This window comes from Mustela nigripes, chromosome 11 (genome assembly GCF_022355385.1).
Source record: "Mustela nigripes isolate SB6536 chromosome 11, MUSNIG.SB6536, whole genome shotgun sequence".
In the NCBI taxonomy this organism is placed as follows: domain Eukaryota; kingdom Metazoa; phylum Chordata; class Mammalia; order Carnivora; family Mustelidae; genus Mustela; species Mustela nigripes.
In genome coordinates this window covers 3,845,416-3,868,091 of record NC_081567.1, presented here as the reverse complement: position 1 = coordinate 3,868,091, position 22,676 = coordinate 3,845,416, and the positions used below count along the sequence as shown (strand labels likewise).

General features: G+C 55.6%; 2 protein-coding genes across 3 annotated transcripts in view; both read left to right on the top strand.

Moving 5' to 3' along the window:
• Nucleotides 1–1,085: 1,085 nt before the first annotated feature.
• On the top strand, nucleotides 1,086–4,523 carry ACTB (actin beta). Its single transcript, XM_059414358.1, has 6 exons — nucleotides 1,086–1,196; nucleotides 1,934–2,062; nucleotides 2,179–2,418; nucleotides 2,870–3,308; nucleotides 3,403–3,584; nucleotides 3,710–4,523. The coding sequence occupies exons 2-6, from the start codon at nucleotides 1,940–1,942 to the stop codon at nucleotides 3,851–3,853; spliced, it is 1,128 nt and encodes a 375-aa protein (XP_059270341.1). The 5' UTR covers nucleotides 1,086–1,196; nucleotides 1,934–1,939; the 3' UTR covers nucleotides 3,854–4,523.
• A 6,330-nt stretch (nucleotides 4,524–10,853) lies between these two features.
• FBXL18 (F-box and leucine rich repeat protein 18) overlaps nucleotides 10,854–22,676 on the top strand; it is a 38,070-nt gene continuing 26,247 nt past the window's right edge. The window contains exons 1-3 of one of the 2 annotated variants that reach the window (XM_059414356.1): nucleotides 10,854–11,014; nucleotides 17,369–17,584; nucleotides 20,473–22,016. In XM_059414356.1, coding sequence (XP_059270339.1) covers nucleotides 10,997–11,014; nucleotides 17,369–17,584; nucleotides 20,473–22,016 — 1,778 coding nt within the window. In that variant the 5' untranslated portion in view covers nucleotides 10,854–10,996. The remainder of the gene's footprint in view (nucleotides 11,015–17,368; nucleotides 17,585–20,472; nucleotides 22,017–22,676) is intronic. The other variant, XM_059414357.1, reaches the window with a different exon arrangement.

Below are 22,676 nucleotides of genomic sequence, written 5' to 3'. Positions count from 1 at the left end.
CTCCCAGATACCCAAATCTTGCCCAATGGTTGGTGGACAGACCCAGGGCAGGAAAGGGCGACAAGGAGAGGGTCTCCTCTGACGACAGTGGGTCTTTGGCTACTGTCTGTGCCACCCCACAGCCCCTCAAGCTAACTCATCTCTGGGGCGTTAAGGATCCTTGGCAGGCTCCAGATGGTCCAGGACAGAAGTTCAGCTGCAGCCACCCATGACAGACAGACGATGGATGGTGCGCCCCAGGTCCCAGAGCTGTGCTGAGCAGCCCTGCCTGCCTTCCCCCAACAGCTGCCTGGCTCATGGGCTAAGGGCTCAGGCCAGGATCCGCTGGGTGTGACCAGGCAGCTCTTGGTTCCATGGGGACAGTTTCTCTGCTCTACAGAGCCCACCTCGGTGCAGGCCTGCAGCTGGGGTGGCTTGGAGCCCTCTTCACAGGGAACTTCCAGTCACTTGCTCCAGATGCCTGTCCTGCCTCTAAGGCCTGAGAACCCTGTTAAGTGGCCACAAGCCCCCTAATTCCCCCTCAGTATACCATACCCCTCAGCCCCAGGTGTCTGAGTAGTAATGCCCCTCACTTAGCAAGCTAAGCACCCCAGCCGAAGCCCCCCCCCCCGCCCTTCCCCATTCCAGGCTTTCTAGGCAGTGGAGTTATTGTGGACCAATGCTTCCCCTGCAACTGCTCCTTAAGCATGCACCCACAGAAACCGGGGACCCTCGCATCCATGCTGACCGTTGCCCACCGGGGCGCTCATGTGACGCAGGGGGTCCCGGGGTAGAGAACAGGAGAGGGGCCAGATCAGGCATTGCCGAAGAGGGGCGGCGGCCCACGGGCCCAGCACCCAAGGGCTGCCAACACCAAAACTCTCTCCCTCCTCCTCTTCCTCAATCTCGCTCTCGCTCTCTCCCAGCCCGGCTCGTTCTCTCTCTCTCTCTCTTTTTTTTTTTTTTTTGCAAAAGGAGGGGAGAGGGGGTAAAAAAATGCTGCACAGTGCGGCGAGGCCGGTGAGTGAGCGGCGCGGGGCCAATCAGCGCGCGCCGTTCCGAAAGTTGCCTTTTATGGCTCGAGCGGCCGCGGCGGCGCCCTATAAAACCCGGCGGCGCGACGCGCAGCCACCGCCGAGACCGCGTCCACCCCGCGAGCACAGGCCCCTCGCCCTCGCCGCTCCGCCGCTGCCGCCGCCGGTTTACACCACCCCCAGGTAGGTTCCCGGGCCGGCCGGGGCTCGCTGCGGCCCCGCGGCGCCTCCTCCGGGCGGGCGGCCGGCTGGCCTCTCGGCCTCTGGCCTCGGCGCCGGGAGAGAGCCGCCGGGGACGGGCAACGGGGCTCGCGCTCCCCCCTCGCTCGGGCCGGGACTGCGCTCGCACTGCGCGCCCACGGCGTGCTGCGATCTAGGCTTAGGCGGCCGCGGGTCTTTGTCCGAGGCAGCGGCTCGCTGGCTCGCGCGGCTGGATGGCAGGGTGGGTGGGTGGGCGCGGCGGGTCCGCCGGCTGGGTGGGGGCTGGGGCCAGGGCTGCGCGTGCGCGTGCACGCTTGGGCCGGGAGCCGCGGCCGGGGTGAGGGCGGTGCGGCCGGCCGGAAGGGGTGGGGTCGCCGCGGCGCGAGGGCGCCTGCGCGCACTTCCTCTCCGCGCCGCCGGCTCCCGCGGGCGTGGCCGCCGCGCGCCAGTCCAGCCGGCGCTTTTTTGAACGAGGCGGGGGCGGAGCCAGCCTCGGGTGGGGAGGGGGCGGGGGCCTGGCTTCCTGCCGCGCGCGGCGGGGCCGCCTCCAACCAGCGTTTGCCTTTTATGGTAATAACGCTGCCGGCCCGGCCGCCTTTGTCCCCAATGTGAGCGCGCGCCGGCGCCCCCTGGCGGCTCGAGGCCGCGGCGCGCCGGAAGTGGGCTGGGCGGGGGCGGCCCCACCCGACCCCCGGCTCAAGGCCCGACTCCCTTCGTAGTTCGCCATGGATGACGATATCGCTGCGCTCGTGGTCGACAACGGCTCCGGCATGTGCAAAGCCGGCTTCGCAGGCGACGACGCCCCCCGGGCCGTCTTCCCTTCCATCGTGGGGCGCCCACGGCACCAGGTAGGGCGCCGGCCTTGGCTCTGATCTAGGTGGGGGTCGTAGGTGGGGCCTCCTCCCGGGGAGGAGGTCGGTGCCTCCGGGCCCGTGCTCAGGACGCCTCGCCCCTCCCTCCGCAGGGCGTGATGGTGGGCATGGGCCAGAAGGACTCCTATGTGGGGGACGAGGCCCAGAGCAAGAGGGGCATCCTGACCCTGAAGTACCCCATCGAGCACGGTATCGTCACCAACTGGGACGACATGGAGAAGATCTGGCACCACACCTTCTACAATGAGCTGCGTGTGGCCCCCGAGGAGCACCCCGTGCTGCTGACCGAGGCCCCCCTGAACCCCAAGGCCAACCGTGAGAAGATGACCCAGGTTAGTGGCCCACTGGCCTTCCGTGGGCGGCCACCCCATCCTTTCTTGCCTTTCTGTGCCACGCCCTGTCTCACGTGTTCTTTCTTCTGCCATTCTCCTAGGACTTTCTTCTCTGACCTGAGTCTCCTTTGGAACTCTGCAGGTTCTATTCGCTTTTTCCCCAGATGGATTCTTTCTTGTGTTTGCCTTTCTGATTAGGCGTTTGAGGTTATAAAATGCTATGGGTTGTAGGTACTACTAACACTGGCTGGTGTGACCAAGCCGATGAGGCTGGTGTCGAGTGGCCTTGGAGTGTGTATTCAGTAGGTGCACAATAGGTCTGAAGTGAATCCCCATCCCGGGATCCCCAGCACATTGAGCTGTGTTCCTTGCACTTTTCTGCATGTCCCTAGTCTAGCCTGACCCCCTTGTGGTGGTTTCCTGGGCATCACCTGGTTTCTTCTCACTACAGATCATGTTCGAGACCTTCAACACCCCAGCCATGTATGTGGCCATCCAGGCTGTGCTGTCCCTGTATGCCTCTGGCCGCACCACTGGCATCGTGATGGACTCCGGAGACGGGGTCACCCACACTGTGCCCATCTACGAGGGGTACGCCCTGCCCCACGCCATCCTGCGTCTGGACCTGGCTGGCCGGGACCTGACGGACTACCTCATGAAGATCCTTACGGAGCGTGGCTACAGCTTCACCACCACTGCCGAGCGGGAAATCGTGCGTGATATCAAGGAGAAGCTGTGTTATGTGGCTCTGGACTTCGAGCAGGAGATGGCCACTGCGGCCTCCAGCTCCTCTCTGGAGAAGAGCTATGAGCTGCCCGACGGGCAGGTCATCACCATCGGCAACGAGCGGTTCCGCTGCCCAGAGGCGCTCTTCCAGCCTTCCTTCCTGGGTAAGTGAGCCCCGCCTGCCTTTCTTGCCCTTGGTCTCAGAGGGTCACCCTCGTGGCCGTTCCCGGAAGCCAAGTCTGGCGTGTTTCCTCTCAGGCATGGAATCCTGCGGCATCCACGAAACTACCTTCAACTCCATCATGAAGTGTGATGTCGACATCCGCAAGGACCTGTACGCCAACACGGTGCTGTCCGGCGGGACCACCATGTACCCCGGCATTGCCGACAGGATGCAGAAGGAGATCACTGCCCTGGCGCCCAGCACGATGAAGATCAAGGTGGGCACTTTGCTGACCTGGGCCCCCCTTGGGTTGGGGGTGGGTGGGGCTCCTGTGGGCGTGCCCCTCCTCCTGGGTTACGGTGTGCTGGATCCTCCCGCTAACCTGTCCCCTTCCTCCCCCAGATCATCGCCCCCCCTGAGCGCAAGTACTCCGTGTGGATCGGGGGTTCCATCCTGGCCTCGCTGTCCACCTTCCAGCAGATGTGGATCAGCAAGCAGGAGTACGACGAGTCCGGCCCCTCCATCGTCCACCGCAAATGCTTCTAGGCGGACTGTTACTTTAGTTGCGTTACACCCTTTCTTGACAAAACCTAACCTGCGCAGAAAACGACATGAGATTGGCATGGCTTTATTTGTTTGGGTTTTTTTTTTTTTTTTTTTAATTGTTTTTGAATTTTTTCAGTTTTTTTTTTCCAGTTTTTTTTTCTTTTTTTTTTTTTTGGCGCTTGACTCAGGATTTAAAAACTGGAACGGTGAAGGTGACAGCAGTTGGTTGGAGCGAGCATCCCCAAAGTTCTACAATGTGGCCGAGGACTTTGATTGTACATTGTGTTTTTTGTTTTTTTTTTTTTTTAATAGTCATTCCAAATATCGTGAGATGCATTGTTACAGGAAGTCCCTTGCCTTCCCAAAAGCCACTCCCATTTCTCTCTGAGAAGGGGCAGTCCTCGCCCGAGTCCACACGGGAGGGTGATAAAATTGCTTTTGTGTAAATTATGTAGTCCAAATTTTTTTTAATCTTCGCCTTAATACCTGTTCTTTTTGTTTTATTTTGAGTGGTCTGCCATCATGGCTTCCCCCTTTTTTGTCCCCTCCAATTCAAGATTCATGAAGGCTTTTTGATCCTCTTGGGAGTGGGGTTGAGGCACGAGGCAGCCAGGGGCTTCCCTGTACACTGACAAGACCAGTTCAATAAAGTGTGCACACCTTAAAGAAAGGACACGTGGCTTCTTGGTGTTGGGAAGAGGGGTGGGACAGTGGGGACCAAGCTGTCCCTGCCTCGAAGGGAAGGGGTTTTGAGGTGTATTGAGTCCTGATAACGGAACAGTCATGGGCTCAGAGATGGATAGAGGGAATTAAGGGCCCTGGCCCTTTGCCTGCCGGCTGTGTAATCCTATTTCTCACCAAGTTCTGAGGTCAGGTGCTTTGGGAAAGTGGGAGGCCTGGGCTCTGCAGACGGGGAATCAGGTGGTCCTAGCCCCCCCCCCCCCCCCCCGACCTTCTATCTGCTGTTGGTCATCCTTCCTGATGGGCCTGGTGCAGACTCCGGGTGGAATCCCGTCTTGACTGCCAGCTTGCCTCTAATTCCTACCCAGCAAAGGAACGGCCTTGAGACGATTTGATGTAGGGCAGCTCCACAGTGCTGTCCAGGGCCTGGGGTGGGGCGTGTCAGTTCTGCACAGAATAGGTCTGGTTAACGGCGATGGAGCTTCCCTGCCCAGGGCCTGGGTTCTGCCTTGTGGCAGGTGGCTGCGCACCGTTGTATTGTGCACTCAGGACGTGGTTTCCGAGGATCTGTGGGGGCTGGGCTCCTTGGGGGCTGGGCAGGGTCTGCCTGGTGCTGGGGGTCAGTTTCTGACTTTATAATGCAGTGCTCCTAAGGCTGGCTTGCCTGCACTCTGCTAGAAGCTGTGATGGGGCTCGGGGGCGTGGAATGGAGGAGGACAGCCATGCAGGATGCCCCTTGCTCTTGTATCCCAAGAGGGAGGAAAAGGCCCAGAATCAAACCCCAAGTCCAGATTTGAGGCCTGGAGGGGACCAGCCCCTCCCTCCATGGACCCAGGGCGGCTCCAGCTTTCTGCTGCTCCCTTCTCCCTGTGGCTCAGGAATCTGGTGGCCCATTGGCTCCCACCTCACAGAAGACAGCAGAGACCCTCATGTGGGCGGGATGTGTCTAAGAGTCCCACAGGCTTGAGGCAGGTTGGGAGGGACACAAGTAATGGTACTCCATGCAAAGCGACTCTGTTGGGGTAAGGGCACTGTTCTAAGACGTTCCAAAACCAAACAGGAGCTTGTGACTGACCCCGGAGCTCTCCTTGGCAGGTTTTCCTAGTTCAGTACACAAAACAGCACAACCGGTGTGTGGCGTGGGCTCTGGAGGAGTCAGTCCCACTCCCTCAGGGGCCCTGGGCTACCTCTATGTATCTGGGCGCCCGTCCTGGAGGAGGTGTGAGAGCAGTGTGCGTGGCACTCTTCTGTCTTAGAGGCCCAGGCAGCAGGGCCTGAAGCAGTAGTTACCCCCCAACCCCCCACCTCCTCTGGGGCCAGTTCTAGCTCTCTGGATCCCATTCAGGGGCGGTGATAAGCCCTGGGCTCTGCTGGAAGCTTCCACCTTGAGTCACTCACTCCTTTCACAAGCATTGATTAAGGGCCCAGCGTATGCCGGGCCACCTTCCGTTCCTCCTTCCTTCCTCTAGCCAACCGCTATTTGTTCCGGGCATCGTGCCAGGAACAGGGGGAGCAGCGGAGAAGAAAGCAGATGTGCTTCCTGCCCGCATGAGGGACCCAGTGTAACGGGGGAAACAGTGTCAGGCCACCAAGCGAAGGCACAATGGCTGCTTGTGACCAGGAGGAAGAGCAGAGGCTGCGTGCGAGGGAGGGTGGGGACCACAGAGGGATGTAGGCGTCATGATGTCGGTCGGTGGGAGGGGGTCGCAGGTGCACATCTGCATTGAAACCCAGCAAATGGCGCCTCCATAAAAACTAGGGGGAAAATAAATAATTAGGAAATACAGATGGATCTGTGTCTGGATCCTCATGGTGAGGCCCCGGGGAGGTTCACGGTCACAGGGCAATCATCTTCCTTGCGGGGAAATGGGCTCGGAGGGTAACACAGCTCAGATATGCCGGTGGCCTGGAATCACCCAAGGCACGTAGGGGCTGGAACCATCCAGAAACTCCTGACAAGTGCTGTGCTGATTCACTCAGCCATTGATCGTTCAACCTCTCTCTGAATCTCACTCAACTTCTCTTTGCCCTCACAGAACTTATGGTCCTGTCCTATAGGGGCCACTGGCCACACATGACCATTTACACTTAAGCTGATTAAAATGAAGAATTCAGGAGCGCTTGGCTGGCTCAGTGGGTAGAGCATATGACTCTTCATCTCGGGGTTCTAAGTTCAAGCCCCACACTGGGTGTAGAGATTACTTAAAAATAAAATACTACAAAAAAAATGGAGACTTTTTTTTTTACACCTGGAACACTGTGTGTCAACTATGCTCAATACAAAAAATACTAATAGCCTTTAATTTTTAAAGTTTTTTTTTTTAAGATTTTATTTATTTATTTGACTCACAAGTAGGCAGAGAGGCAGGTGGGGTCGGGAGAAGCAGGCTCCCTGCTGAGCAGAGAGCCTGACGTGGGGCTCGATCCCAGGACCCCGAGATCACAACCTGAGCCAAACAAAGGCAGAGGCCCAACCCACTGAGCCACCCAGGCACCCCAATAATCTTTAATTTTTAGAGCAGTTTTAGGTTCACAACAAAATTGAGAAGGTACAGAGATTTCACATGTGCCCCCTGCCCCCATGTGCCCAGTCTCCCCCACCATCAGCGTCCCCAACCAGAGTGATGCATTTGTTACCACTGATGAAACCTACACTGACACATCATTGTCACCCAGAATCCATAGTTTATGTTAAGGTTCACTCCTGGTGCTTACACTATGGTATTGGTGTTTTTTGGTGCTTTCATTTATTAATTTTTTTAAGTAGGGTCCACACTGGAGCCCAATGCTGGGCTTGAACTCACAACCCTGAGATCAAGACCTGAGCTGAAATCAGGAGTTGGACACTTAATCGACTGAGCCACTCTGGTACCCTCGGGTTTGGTGTTTTCACTGCATGGGTTTGGACACGCACCCATCATGGTAATATCATACAGAGTAGTTTCACTGCCTTAAATCCTCTGTACCTCAGCTGGTCATTTCTCCCCTTCCCTGACTCCTGGAAAGCACTGATTCTTTGCATCTCTCCAGAGTTCTGCCTTCTCCAAAATGCATAGTTGGAAGCATCCCATAGGCAGCACTTTTCAGATTGGCTTCTTTCACTTAGTAACATGCACTTAAGTTTCCTCCATGTCTTTTCATGGTTTGATAGATCACTTATTTTTAGTGCTGAGTAATTTTCCACTGGCTGGGGGTGCCTGGCTGGCTCAGTCAGCGGAGCGTGCGACTCTTGATCTGGGGTTTAAGGGTTTGAGCCCCATGTTGGGCGTAGAGATGTTTAAAAATAAAATCTAAAAAAAAAAAAAAAAAGAATTTCATTGTCTTGATGGACTACAGTTTAATGTATCCATCCTTCACCAAAGGCCATCGTGGTTGTTTCTAAGTTTTGGAAATTATGAATAAAGCTGCAATAAACATGTGTGTGCTGGTTTCCTCTGTGAAAGTCACTTTTCACCTCTATGCAGACAGCTTTAAAAGGTCATTCTGGGGGCACCTGGGGGGCTCAGTTGGTTAAGCGTCTGACTTCAGCTCAGGTCATGATCTCAAGGGTCCTGGGATCAAGTCCCGGGTGGAGCCTCACGTTGGGCTCTGTGCTCAGGGCAGAGTCCACGGCTTCCTCTCTTTCTCCCCCACACCTCGACTTGTACTCTCTCTCCCTCTTTTGCAAATAAATAAAATCTTTAAAAATAAAATAAAAGGTCATTCTTGCTGCAGTGGAAGGAGCTTAGGGAAGGTACGGCTCCTTTAAAAACTGTTCCGGTGTCATGAGGTCTCTGCAGTACAGACAGCGTGGGCTCCAATCCCAATTTTGCTTCTCATTCGGACTTGGGGGGGCGGGGGAGGTAACAGAGATCTCCACCTTCTCTGCATCCTTCCCAGCCTCCACTCCAGATATTTTTGGGGATCACGGCCAGGAGCTCAGACCTGGCTCAGGCTAGCCAGTACTGCAGAGGTGGGCTCTGGGAGCAGGAGTCACTGAGAGTGCTGTGACAAAGTGTCCCCCAAACCTGGAAACCACCCCTGAGTGGGTCAGCACAGTGAGGTATTGGAACTGACTCCCCACCTCGGTCGCCTGGAGCCCACACTCGGCGGTTTCCAACTAAATGCTCCTCAGAACTCAGCGCCTGGGAAATGCGGGACTCCCAGTAGTTAGAGTTTGTGAATCACTCCTGTGTCGGACCCTTACGGGGATCAGCCCGGGGAATCATTTAGTTGACCATGTTTTACCGAGGGTCTGTTATTGTCCAGCTCTGTTCTAGTGGAGGGGTGCGGTGTCTAAACATAGCGTCTCTCCTGATTGGATTGGGGCTTCCAGATGTGGGGCGAAGATCACATGGAAGCCGGAGGCATGGGCGGTCAAAGAATTCACCTGAGGCAGAACACAGGAGACAGAAGTTTATTGAATACACCGGCAAGGGAGTGGCAGGCAAGACGGCAAAGCAGAGACCATTTGCCAGGAGGCAGTGGGTGGGGGCTGTTTTTAAAGGGAGAAGGTGAAGAGGAATGGCGATGTAGAGCCTTTTCCCTTTTTTGGTAACTGTGCCCGGTTGTAAGTAGAGCACTGGAGAGTTAGGGCCTGTGGATAGTTTGAGGTAGGTCATGTGATGGGTCTGTCTGCATTCAGCCCAGGGGGTCGCTGTGGGCCCTTTCTACATTCCTCCGCTCAGGCCTGTTTGCTGAACAGTGGCCTCTACCCTGGGGGACAGAAAGTAAACACCCCCACCACAATGAAAAACATACCTGATTACAGATTGTAGGGGAAAAGGAAGGGTCAGGAGTTAGGACAGGAGGAGAAACATCAGCCTCGGACACTGCTGATGCCTGCCCAGGTCATAGTTCTGCCTGAAGTTGTGTATTTAACTGCGGACTAGAACATGAACTCTTTGAGACAAGGACTGTGCCTGCCCCCAGGACAGTCCACCCACAGAAGGAGCTCATCAAAGGTCTCTTGATAGGAACAGGCTCAACCCAGTGGGGTTGGGAGGTAAATGAGGCCTGGGGGAGAGTGTATGAAACCTGAAGCACTAGGTTGTTTAAGTGTCCCCCAAAGATTCCTGTCTGCCCAGAACCTCAGAATACGGCCTTATTTGGAAACAAGCTCTTTGAATACGTCCCTAGTTAAGGTCGTGTGGTGTCTTTATAAGAAAGGATACAGGGTGCCTGGGTGGCTCAGTGGGTTAAAGCCTCTGCCTTCGGCTCAGGTCATGATCCCAGGGTCCTGGGATCGAGCCCCACATTGGGCTCTCTGCTCGGCAGGGAGCCTGCTTCTCCCTCTCTCTCTCTCTGCCTGCTTCTCTGCCTACTTGTGATCTCTGTCAAATTAATAAATAAAATCTTAAAAAAAAAAAAAAGAAAGAAAGGATACATGGCCTTTGGTGCGCGCACACACACACACAAACACACACACAGAAAGGAAGATGGCCCCGCAAAGACAGAGGCAGAACTTGGGAGTAAGGCCCCTGAAAGCCAAGGGCCTCCAAGGATGCTGGCCGCTACCCAAAGCTAGGAAGAGCCAGAAGAGATGCTTCCAGCAGTTGGAACACGGCCCAGTCGACATCTTCACTTCCTACGTTGGGCCTCCACAACTGAGAGAATACATTTCTATGGTTTTAGATCCCCCAGGCTGTGGTACTTGGTCCCATCAGCTGCAAGAAACCTATACATGCTCAGGGTCACCCCCCAGTGTTCCCCACGGATTTTTCTTCCTAAATGGTTTTTACGTGCAAAGAGTTATGGGTGAGCACACATCCATTCTCACGTTCATCTACCCCGCCAGCATTTATTCGGTGCCGATGACATGTCAGGGAGCATCCCCAGGTTCCCGCAATCCTGCCGCTGAGTACAGGGAGAGAAGCACCAAACAACAAACAAAAGAGAGAAAAAAAAAAAGAAAAGAAAAGAAAAAGAAAAAAAGAAAAGGACACAGTAGGTCAGACAGCGCATAGAGCTATGGAGTAAAATAGAAGATAAGGGGTAAGTTTAGGGGTGGGTGTGGACGGCAGGGAGGAGGGGATGCCCTTTGCCGCGGGATGGTCCGACATGTGGTTCCTGCACACTTGCAGGCATGGGGACGTACATGCCAAGGCCCGGAGGCAGCAGAGTGCTCGGCCGGCCAGGGGAGACCAGTGTGGCTGGAAAGGCGCAGTCAAGGAGCAGAGGAGGGGGAGCCCAGGTCAGAGAGGTTGCGGCGGAGGCAGCGGCGCCTGACCCGGCGCCCCGGGACTCAACCCGCGCCCTAGCAAGGCCCCAAGCAGCAGCGCCACACCCAACATGGCGGCCGCGCATGGCTCGCCGGCTGGCGAGCGGAACTGCGTACGGCAGGCGCCGGAAGTGGCGGGAGGCCCCGCCCCCTACCAGGGTCTCTGTGGAGCCGCGGACGCGCCGGCTTTGAGCATCCCTGGCTGGCCGGGGGGAAGCCCTGGGGCTGCGGCTCCGGCGGCCGCGGCCCCGCCCGCCTTCGACATGGCCAGCTCCGGAGAGGTACGGCCGGCGCCTCTCTCCGCTCTCCTTCCTGCCCCGCGGCCTTGGCTCCGCTCGGGCCTTCCCATCCCGCCCCGGTCCCCTTTGCGTCCTTTCCATCGAGCCCCCTGACCCGCTCCATCCTTCCGGTCCCGACCGCGACCCGGCCCTCTGCTTCCCACCTTGACTTCGACCTCAACCCCGGTCGCGCTTGGCCCTTTCCGCCCTGAGCCTGGCGTCGGCCGGGTTTGGTCCTTCCTGACCGGACCGTGGCCTCGGCCTCGGCCGCCTCGCCGGTTCCTTCCCATCCTTAACCTGGCCTTGCCCCTTGCCCCATCCTGCGTCGCCCCGCCCCTCAGGCCCTCACCCTGTTGCGAAGTCACAAGCTCTTTTCTCTTGGGTTTTCCATCCCTTTCGCAGCCCCGCAGTCGTGACCGCCAGAGTTCTTCCCCGCCTCTGCACCCCAGAGTTCCATGCTGCTGTAGGCCTCTCAAGCCATTTTCCCATGCACGTGGGCTCAGCCCTTGGAGCTATGAGACGTTCAGCTTCCATGTCCACTCTGCACCCCATCCTCTATGTCTGAATGCTCCGAAAGTCCCCACTTTTCTCTGCGCCTGCTTGTTGCGTGACTTGGGGGCTAATGGAGGAAAAGCCATTTTACCTGGGAGACTTTTGGCTTACCCCGGAATTCCTTTCCCCCATGCTCCACAAGTCTGGGACTGAGTCCCTGTAAGGTGGTGCAAGGTAATTTATCTGCAGACCAGGGTATGTGGGATCTGGACTCTGATTAGCATCTTTTCATTTGTTGCTTCCTGCCTATCTTTATGTGTACTTGTGGCTACCTGTGTGTCTTTATCATCTGGGACTTGTACCTTTGAGTGCACTGTTTTAGGGGCTTACCTGTGCTCTGGGGAACAGGAGTCAGAGGGTCAAGCGTTTTCTTCGAAAACGTTTGGGGCTGAGGTTGCTGACCGTTTTTTTCACTCGAAGTGAGTTTGGCTTAGAAGTGGCCCCTAGATTGAGGGGGAGGGTGTGGGACACACCTGCAGACTGGTGGTGGGATTAAAGGGTCAGAAAGCCACAGCTCTTTAAGGAATAGTTACGGAGTAGCCTGGCTGTGTTAGCAAATTACAAGTGTGTACTTGCGGGAGCTGGGGGCGCTGGTACCTTGTTCTTCCGGGGTCCTGGCACAGAGGGGCCTCTGTTCCTTGACACATATGAATGACCTGGCCAGTGAGGCCTCTTATTTCTTCGTGGACGTCTCATTCTACCCTGGATGTGGAGATCAAGGTCCCTTCTGGGATGTTCTATTTATTATTTATTGATATATAGCTTGCACGCCGTGAAATTCATCGTTTTGGTTTCTTTTCTTTTTTTTCTTTTTTTTTTTTTTTTAAAGATTTTATTTATTAATTTGACAGAGAGAAATCACAAGTAGACGGAGAGGCAGCCAGAGAGAGAGGGAAGCAGGCTCTCTGCCGAGCAGAGAGCCCGATGCGGGACTCGATCCCAGGACTCTGAGATCATGACCTGAGCCGAAGGCAGCGGCTTAACCCACTGAGCCACCCAGGCGCCCCCCTTTTTTTTTTTTTTTTTTTTTTAAAGATTTCATTTTTTTAGTTGACAGACAGAGACCGCGAGAGCAGGAACACAAGCAGGGCACCAGGGAGAGGGAAAGCAGGTTTTCCACTGAGTAAGGAGCCCAATGCAGGGCTGGATCCCAGAACTCTGGGATCAAGACCTGACCTGAAGGCACACGCCCAACGACTGAGCCACCCAGGCGCCCCAAAATCCACAGTTTTAAAGTGTGTGTGTGTTTAAAGTAAGCTTTATGCCCAGTGTGAGGCTTAAACTCACAACCCTGAGATCAAGAGTTGGAGGCTCCATTGACTGAGCCAGTCAGATGCCCAAAGCAGTTTTAAAAAAAATACATTTGCAAGGTTGTGCAGCTCTTCCCACTACAGGATTCCAGAGTGAGGTGGTCTTACCTTGAAAGTCATTACTGGCTTTAACACGTGGACACTCAGGATTACTCCCGGAGTTTCTCATAGTGCTTCAAACGATTCTGAAGCAGCGGTCTGTTGACTCATCTGGTTCAGTGCTTCTTTTTCTTGGAAATTACAAAGTGATCCCTGTTCCAGAGCCGTTCTTGGCCTAGGGAGGAGATAAGCAAGCAGGCAAACTGTGACAAATGAGGCTGGAGCGGGAGGAGGGTACCTGATACAGCAGGAGGGGGGCAGGGTGAGGGTGAGTTGAGCCTGTCTGGCTGAGGCTGGGAGGGCTTCATTGTGTTCGAGCCTTTGAGCCCAAGTTCTGAAAGTAGCAGTTTTCCTGTGTGGTGGCATGTCCGGTAGAGGGAACAGCTTGTGGGAAGGCTTGGAGGCATGAGGGAGGGCATGTTCCAGAAATTGCCACCTGGAGAAGCAGAGACCTAGGAAGTGGGCAGAGTGTGGGGCGGAAACCCATACAGTTGTGCTCCTCTTTTGATTGACCTTGTATTTTATAATGCCAAAGATGTTATGTATAACAATGTCGCATCATGAAAGTGTGCTGTGTTGTACCCACTGCCCAGTTCTTTAAGAAACATTTCTTTTCCATTTAATGTTTATTCTTTTCGTTTGTTTGTTTTTTTTAAGTAAGCATTACGCCAAACATGGGGCTTGAACTTAGAACCCTGACATCAAGAGTCACATGTTCCACTGCCAGCCAGCCAGATTGTACCCCCTCGCCCCCCACTCCCCAACCAATGCCCAGTGTTTACAGTTAACACGTGACCAGTCTTGTTTCATTTCTGTCTCTCCCTTTGGCTCATTCATTCCAGACAACTCATCAGTTGGTTTGTGAATTCTGTGGTTTCTTTGGGTGCCTGAGGGGTAAACATCTGGGAGGGGGATTTTTTTTGGCAGATACTGAAGTTTTAGTACCTAATTTTTCCTCTATCTTTCAGTTCTTTTTTTTTTTTTTTTTTTTTTAAAGATTTTATTTATTTATTTGACAGACAGAGATGACAAGTAGGCAGAGAGGCAGGCAGAGAGAGAGAGAAAGGGAAGCAGGCTCCCTGTGGAGCAGAGAGCCCGATGCGGGGCTCGATCCCAAGACGCTGAGATCATGACCTGAGCCGAAGGCAGCGGCTCAACACACTGAGCCACCCAGGCGCCCCTATCTTTCAGTTCTTAAAAAAAAAAAAATTGTGAGATGTTACATTCTGAAAAGTGCATTAAATTCTTTTTAACCCTTATGCTTCATACCACACCTATAAGTGGTCATGATCTGGTTCTAAACATATGGTTCCCAGAGGTGCCAGAGAAAGACCACATGTCCATCCTCATCCCTGGACTGATTTCCACAGATCACAGGGGATGCCTGTCCTGGATCTTTCAGGAAGCCCCAGCAGCCCTTCTCTTGTGGTGGGAAGAGCAGTTTAGCTGGTCAAGCCCAGCCAAAGGCTACTCAGGCTACTTACCTAATTTTTTTTTTCAAGCCCCAGTGTGGGGCTTGAACTCACGACCCCAAGATGAAACGTCATGTGCTCCTTATCTAACGGTTTTGAGATGGAGAGTGGGTCTGCCAAGTTCCGCCAAGGCTGAAAACACATGGTTCCGAGGGGCAGAGGAAAGCGAGGGTGGTCGTTTACGGGTGTGTGTGTGTGGAATTGCGCGTACTCTCTGGGTTACAGGTTTTGTTTCATTCCTTCCCAGGGATCATTCCTTGTTTGCTCTTGGCCTCTGCAGAGCTTCTGGCTTTCCTGGGGAAAAGCTGTGTGTGTGGACTTAGAAATCACAGGTCCTTGGCTTGGAAAACCTGGATTCCAGGCAAAAGACTTGACTGTTGCAAACCTGGCAGCCTCCTCCCAGGATCGGCCTTTGGAGACCAGGGGCAGCCAGCTGCTCCCAAGTGCCTGCATTTGGGAGCAGAGAATGTGGGGAAAATCACCTTGTGGGGTGTGCTGAGACTGGACAGAAGGGGCTGGAACTGAGTTCCTGCCCACCCCCCACTTTTTTTCCCTAAATGAGCGCTCCATGCCCAGTGTGGGGCTTGGGGTTTGAACTCACAACCCTGAGATCAGGAGTCACACGCTCTACTGTCTGAGTCAGACAGGTGCCCCTATAACTTCTGGGTAGGTTTTTTTTTTTTTTTTTGTTTTGTTTTTTAAGATTTTTATTTATTTATTTGACAGAGAGAGATCACAAGTAGGTAGAGAGGCAGGCAGAGAGAGAGAGAGGGAAGCAGGCTCCCCGCTGAGCAGAGAGCCCGATGTGGGACTCGATCCCAGGACCCTGAGATCATGACCTGAGCCGAAGGCAGCGGCTTAACCCACTGAGCCACCCAGGCGCCCCTGGGTAGGTTTTAAGAGAAATTCAGTTTTAGTGATGTCCTGTGAGGCCGGAGCTTCAGACAGTGTTCTGCCCCATGTTCTCACAGCTCCGAGAAGGGCTTCTTAACTTTGATGAACCTGCAGATGGGGATGAGGACATCCCCTATCTAGCCTAGCCTCAGGCTGCTCCGTGGATTCAAGCTGTCCCTACCTCTCTCCCTAAGCCCTCTCCCTGCCCGACACCCCCCGCCTCTGCCTTGTTAGCTTTGCCTGATAAGGACCCTTCTGGTTGGAGCCTCTCCCCACAGATGGAGTCCCTGAGTCTGGGGTGGGGTCTGGGACTCTGATCCCCACGACTGGCTCTGGGAAGCACTGAGCTAAGGAAAGTCACTAATGGTTGAGAACGGTAGTCCCAGAATAGGGCACCCCCGAGCACTTGGACTTGGGGGCCGTCGCAGACCTCAGGAGTAGTGAGACAGGACTAAAGCCACCTCAGTTGGAAAGGGGAGCAGGGAGGGCTGCCTCTTGCAGAGAAGGGAACGCGGGCAGGGCCAGCACTGTGAAACAGGGGGACGTATTTGTGACGACCCTCTACCAGGCCTGGGGAGGGCTTGGCAGGCCTGGAGCTCGTCAGGACCGAGTAGAGGGGTGCCGCAATCAGAGTGCCTGGGAAACCCCTGGAGGCTGCGTGGGGGGTGTGCAGCGGCTCTCCCGCCCCGGGGTTCACGGTTGCCATGGCAGCAGCAGGGCTTTCCAGGCCTCAGAGCTTCCATCCTTGCAAATATGTGCAGAAGAAAAGTCAGGCCGGAGGAGGAAGGCTCACAGACAGAACCGCTGCAAACGGGCAGGAGAAATAATCCCGTTGCTGTCTCCTGGGAGTGGTCCGGCAGGCATCCCTGCAGGGCGGTTTGGGGGGGCTGGACCCCTTCCGGGGCGTGCTGGGAAGATACAGGGGTCCCTCCCCACCAAGGGTCTCCCCTCAGAGCCTCCAGTTACTTGGTCCTTGATTTGGGGATTTCATGTCCCACCAACCCCGGGCGGAACCCCTCCCTCTTGGTTGTACGCATCAACCCGGGAGTGGCGGAAGGCCTGTGTTAGAGAAGAAAACCTTTTGCAGATAGCTACCAGAACAAACTGAAATGTGGGCACGTCTTGCGGGAGATACCAACACAAGTTCCTAGCCAGAAAGTGTGATAAGCACACGGAGTGTGCTCCGTGGCACACTCCCTGTTAGCTAGTACTGATCTGAGGATGGAAAAACATTAGCAGGTGCTGTTTCTTCTTCATAAGGACTTGATGGTCTCATTCTCTGGCTTTTCTCACCCTTAATGCCAGTGCTGGGAAGAGCTGCCCCCGCTGCCGGCTGAGGGCTGGGTGTCCATCACAGCAACCCCAAGAGGCAAAGACACTGTTGTCACCCCCCCGGTTCTTCCTAGTTCTTTTCTTTTCTTTCTTTTTTTTTTTTTTAAAGATTTTGTTTATTTATTTGACAGACAGGAATCACAAGTAGGCAGAGAGGCAGGCAGAGGGTTGGGGGAAGCAGGCTCCCTGCTGAGCAGAGAGCCCGATGTGGGACTCTATCCCAGAACCCTGGAATCATGACCTGAGCCGAAGGCAGAGGCTTTAACCCACTGAGCCACCCAGGCACCCCCACTTACTGTTTCTTGATAGAATTCTCCCACTTAAGCGTTTTTAAGAATCTAGAGTGACACTGGGACAGCGGGAGGATAGCAGCTTTCCTAAGCCAATAGGCTTGGTCTCTGGTCGTAAGTTGAGTCTGAAACACGTCAGACTTGATAGTCTGGAGCCCTTTAGTAGGAAAAAGTCCTTAAATTTGGAAAAGAATTGAAATTTCGTTTTGAATCTCCTACTCTTGAAGAGAGACCTGGTGGGCAGATCTGAAAGGGGCTTCTGATGTGGTCAAGATTTTTGGGAAAAGGACCTTCTTTCCCACAGACTGTGGTGAGGACTGCTCTTGGTGTTTGTCCTTGGCCGAGGAGGCCAGGTTGAAGGCCACCGTCGGGGATCCTGTGGGAATTCGGTGTTGTCCTTATTTGCAGGACACATCCAACGATGACGACGTGCCCCCTGCAGCGGCCGCCATGGCGGCGGGCTCCCACCTTCTCGGCTTCTCGGACGAGATCCTGCTGCACATCCTGAGCCATGTGCCCAGCACAGACCTGGTTCTGAATGTTCGGCGCACCTGCCGGAAACTGGCGGCACTGTGCCTGGACAAGAGCCTCACCCACACCGTGCTGTTGCAGAAGGACTACGAGGTGAGGTGTGGTCATGGGGGTGGGGATGGCCCATGTGGCCACCCAAGGACTAGCCAGGCAGTAGGGCGCCCGCGTGGCTGGTGACAACGTGGGTGGGCCCTCAGAGTCCTGACCGGCTCAGCCTCTGAGACATCCAAGGTGATGAAAGTTAGAGGCCTAGAGGTGCTGGTAGCGGGCTGCCCAGCAGTGGGGACGTGGGCCTGGTGGAGGCTGTGCTGGGAGGGAGCTGGACTTCCTGGTGGATGCCCAGGAGTAGGTTCTGGAACTTTTTTGGTGGTGCGGGGAGGCCCCAGCAGCTGTGTGTGGGCCTTCAGCTGCCTTATACTCTCCAGGCCAGGCTTCTAGGTGTCTGTTCTTGTGATGGGCAGGACAGGTGTCACCTTGTGCTTTTTCCTGGCCTGGGTAGGGTGCTGGGGTGCCCAGGGTACAATTTCCATCCAGGGCTGGGCCGTTTCTCTATCTTCTTTCCAGAAGCCACTGCTAGGGCTTTTTTTTTGTGGAGTTCTAGGAGTCCTCTTAGAATTTCGGATCCTTTGTTGGATACCCGTATTGTGAGTATCTTCTCTTGGAGTCTGTGGCTTGCCTTTCTTTTTCTTTTTTTTAAACAGTGTCTTTTTTTTTTTTTTTTTTTAAGATTTTATTTATTCATTCAACACAGAGAGAGAGATCACAAGTAGGCAGAGAGGCAGGCAGAGAGAGAGGACGAAGCAGGCTCCCCACTGTGCAGAGAGCCTGATGCGGGGCTCAATCCCAGGACGCCGGGACCATGACCTGAGCTGAAGGCAGCCAGGCACCCCTGTCTTTTGAAGAGAATAAGCGTTTAAGTTGAAGTCCACTTTACTGATTTTTTTTTGAGTTTTTGTTTTTTGAAACCAGTTGAAGGAAGGTCTTAAACCTGAGGTTGTGAAGATCTCCTACTTTCTCTAGTAGAAGTTTTTTAGCTTTAGCTCTTATGGTAGGCATGTAATCCCTGATGTGTTAAGTCTCTGTATATGGTGTGAGGTAAGGATCGAGGGTTCCTTCCTTTGTATATGGCTCTTCAGTTGTTCCAGCATCACGTATGGACAAGGTTGTCCTTCCCTCAATATTGCCTTGCGAATTTTTTAATGATGTGAGTAAATTTTAATTCCAGTATAGCTAACATACAGTGCTATGTTAGTTTCGGACGTAGATCATTTGGTTCTCAGCACGAGTGCACTGCTCAGTCGCCGTCCCCTCTTCACTATCCACTGCCCACCTCCCCTCGGTCACCATCACTTTGTTCTCTGTAGTTAAGTCTGTTTCTTGGTTTGTCTCTCCCTCTTCTTTACCTTTGCCCTTTTGTTTCTTCAGTTCACCTATGAGTGAAATCATACAGTATTTGTCTTTCTCTGACTTGTTGCCCTTAACATTATACTCCCGAGCTCCATGCACGTTGTTGCAAATGGCAAGATTTCATTCTTTTTTGTGATTGCCTTGCAACTTTTGTGGAAAAGTCAACCGACAACATATCTTAAAGATAACAATAGATAACAATAAAGATCTTGACAGGAATCCGCATTTTAGGAGGCTGTGGGGGGGTTCCTTGGTGAAGCTATGCATTTGAACCCTGGGTGAGGCCCCTCCAGAGCTTGGTTCTCTTGGTGAGAGCGGGCTGTGCTCCTCTCTGCTGGGGGAGTGTGGGTGTGCGGGGAGGCTGAGCTGAGTCCCCAGAGCCAAGGTCAGGCTCCCTGCCTGGGAGCGTTCTTGGCTGGAGAGGGAGGGGCAGGTGCCCCAGCACAATGTCACAGCACCATGTATCAGGACCCCTGATGTGCGTGTCCTATGCCTGCTTGGCCATGTGTGCATGAGTCTACCTTAGAGAAGTGACCGAGATGCACGGACATCACGTGTGTGGGCGCTCGAGGCAGGGGTGCTGTTGAAGGCCTCCTTGGCGGCGGCTGGGATGTCCTGCTGTTGGCCCCTGAGTTCCCTTGCTAGATGTACCATGGCTTGCCTAACCAGATCACGGCAGGTGTTTGAGGAATATTTAATGATGTGAAAATGCATCGGGTTTCCAGGGCACAATTCCACTGTGTGATTCAGGAAACCTCACGTAACAACATTTACCATCTCCACCATTTTTAAGTATGTGCTGCTGTATCATGTACGGTACGTCCATTTGTGGTGATGTGCTACCGTCACCAGCATTCCTAGAACTTTTCCATCACCCTGAACAGAAAGTCTGGATCCCGAGAGCAGTAACTCCCTATTCCCCTTTTCCCCAGCCCCTAGTAACCTCGGTTCTGCTTTTTGCTTGTGAGTGTGCCTCTTCTGGATAATCGTGTAAGTGGGGTCACACAACATGGGATCTTTTAGGACTGGTTTCTTTCCCCTTGTGCGACGTCAAGGTTCACCCCCTATGGCGTGTGTCGGAGCTTTGCTTCCTTCCGTGGCTATGTGGTCTTTCCTTGTATGTGCAGACCACGTTGTGCTTACCCATCTACTGGTGGACATTGGGTGGTTTCATCTGTGACTAGGGCTGCTGTGAACATCGGGGAGCATGGAGTGAGTCCCTCTTTTTCCCATTCCCTCGGGCGCACGCCTAGGAGGGGAATTGCCGGGGCCCGTGGTCACTCCATGTCAGCTTTTTGAGGAACCACCACACTTTTCCACACCAGCTGCACCATGTTTAGGCTCCCACCTAGCTGGGGACTGTGGGAGGTGAGCATGTGGGAGGGGAAGGAGCGGCCAGCCCTCCTCTCCAGTGTACCTCCTCCGCTGGAGTAGTGAGCCGGGGCCCCTCGGGGCTCCCTGATTGTCGTGGGGGAGGGTGTGACCCGAGGACGAAGGAGAAGGAGTCACTTGGGTGCCTTTGGTCCCTTTCCTTTGTTGACCGCCCCCCGGCCTTTCCTGGGCCTTCCCTGCAGGCGAGCGAGGACAAGGTGAAGCAGCTGGTGAAGGAGATCGGCCGGGAGATCCAGCAGCTCGACATGGCCGGCTGCTACTGGCTGTCGGGCGCCACCATCGAGCATGTGGCCCGCTGCCGCAGCCTGGTGAAGGTAAACCTCTCGGGCTGCCACCTGACCTCCCTGCGCCTCTCCAAGATGCTCTCAGCCCTGCAGCAGCTGCGCTCCCTGGCCATCGACGTGAGCCCCGGCTTCGACGCCGGCCAGTTGAGTGGCGAGTGCAAGGCCACGCTGAGCCGTGTGCGGGAGCTCAAGCAGACGCTGTACACGCCGTCCTATGGCGTCGTGCCCTGCTGCACCAGCCTGGAGAAGCTGCTGCTCTACTTTGAGATCCTGGACCGCACGCGCGAGGGTGCCGTCCTGTCGGGCCAGCTGATGGTGGGCCAGAGCAACGTGCCGCACTACCAGAACCTACGAGTCTTCTATGCGCGCTTGGCGCCCGGCTACATCAACCAGGAGGTGGTGCGGCTCTACCTGGCTGTGCTCAGCGACCGCACGCCTGAGAACCTGCACGCCTTCCTCATCTCCGTGCCTGGCAGCTTCGCTGAGAGTGGGGCCACCAAGAACCTGCTGGACTCCATGGCCCGCAACGTGGCGCTGGACGCCCTGCAGCTGCCCCGGTCCTGGCTCAATGGCTCGTCCCTGCTGCAGCACTTGAGGTTCAACAACCCCTTCTACTTCAGCTTCAGCCGCTGCGCCCTGTCCGGCGGCCACCTGATCCAGCGCGTCATCAACGGCGGGAAGGAGCTGCGCAGCCTGGCAAGCCTCAACCTTAGTGGCTGTGTCCACTGCCTGTCACCGGACTCCCTGCTCCGCAAGGCGGAGGACGATATCGACAGCAGCATCCTGGAGACGCTGGTGGCATCCTGCCGCAACCTGCGCCACCTCAACCTCTCGGCTGCCCACCACCACAGCTCTGAGGGCCCGGGCCGCCACCTGTGCCAGCTGCTGGCCCGACTGCGCCACCTGCGCTCTCTGTCCCTGCCTGTCTGCTCTGTTGCCGACTCGGCGCCGCGCGCCGACCGTGCTCCCGCCCAGCCCGCCATGCACGCCGTGCCCCGCGGCTTTGGCAAGAAGGTGCGCATCGGCGTGCCGTCCGGCCCTGGCCCCTTCCCGGGCCAGGCGGGCCCCCAGCCTTCCTCCGTGTTCTGGTCCCTGCTGAAGAGCGTGCCCTTTCTGGAGCGCCTCGAGCTGATCGGGTCCAACTTCTCCTCCGCCATGCCACGCAACGAGCCCGCCATCCGCAACTCCCTCCCGCCCTGCAGCCGGGCGCAGAGCGTTGGGGACTCGGAGGTGGCCGCCATCGGGCAGCTGGCCTTCCTGCGGCACCTGACGCTGGCGCAGCTGCCCAGCATCCTGACGGGCTCCGGGCTGCTCAGCATCGGCCTGCAGTGCCAGCAGCTGCAGTCCCTCTCGCTGGCCAACCTGGGCATGATGGGGAAGGTGGTCTACATGTCCGCCCTGTCGGACATGCTGAGACACTGCACGCGGCTGAAGGACCTCAGGTGAGAGGGCCCTGGCAGCTCCTGGGCGGTCTGCGTGCCCCTCGGAGGTGGGAGGGGCGGTGGGGGCGCGTGGGTGGCCCGGCCTCTCGTTTGGTGGGTGTTCGTGCAGCTGAGCCCATCTGCCAGGGTGGCCTCTAGTGGCTGAGGGTCTGGGCGGGACTGACAAGGGCCTCGCAGCAGGGGAACCGTCGGGGAGGCGGCGGTGGGGCTGAGCCCAGGGAGGGCAGGTGGGAGGCGGGAAGCAGGGCCTGACTGGGTCCTCATCGTGGTGGCTGTGAGTGATCACGGTCGTGCTACAAGATGCTGCTGCGTGCGCAGTCTTTCTCCGTCCTGGTGACTGCCCCACGAGGTGGCTGCTCTCGTTCCTGTGTGGCAGAGCTGGTAAGTGGAGGGGGGGTGCACCGGGAGGCCAGCCTGGGGCTTTCTGTCCAATTTTGTGATGCTCAGAGCTACGAGTCCGTGAGTTGGGAGACTTGAGACAGAAGAGATCCTTGTATTCTGGGAAACTAGGCAGCAAGTACCATAGCCTGCCTGGTCTTGTGAAAACAACGTGTGTCCCAAACCACCTCGCTGAGGTGAGAGGACTTCAGCCAGCAGAGGGCGTGGGCCAATTTCCGGTTGAGAATGGTTCCCCCGCCTCCCCACTGGCAGGCGCCCCAC

Excerpts from the sequence above, each read along its gene's own strand:
- ACTB (XM_059414358.1), top strand. The coding sequence starts at position 1,940 with ATGGATGACGATATCGCTGCGCTCGTGGTCGACAACGGCTCCGGCATG. Across the intron at positions 2,419-2,869 it reads ACCGTGAGAAGATGACCCAG|ATCATGTTCGAGACCTTCAA; the intron begins GTTAGTGGCCCA and ends TTCTCACTACAG. Across the intron at positions 3,309-3,402 it reads CTTCCAGCCTTCCTTCCTGG|GCATGGAATCCTGCGGCATC; the intron begins GTAAGTGAGCCC and ends GTTTCCTCTCAG.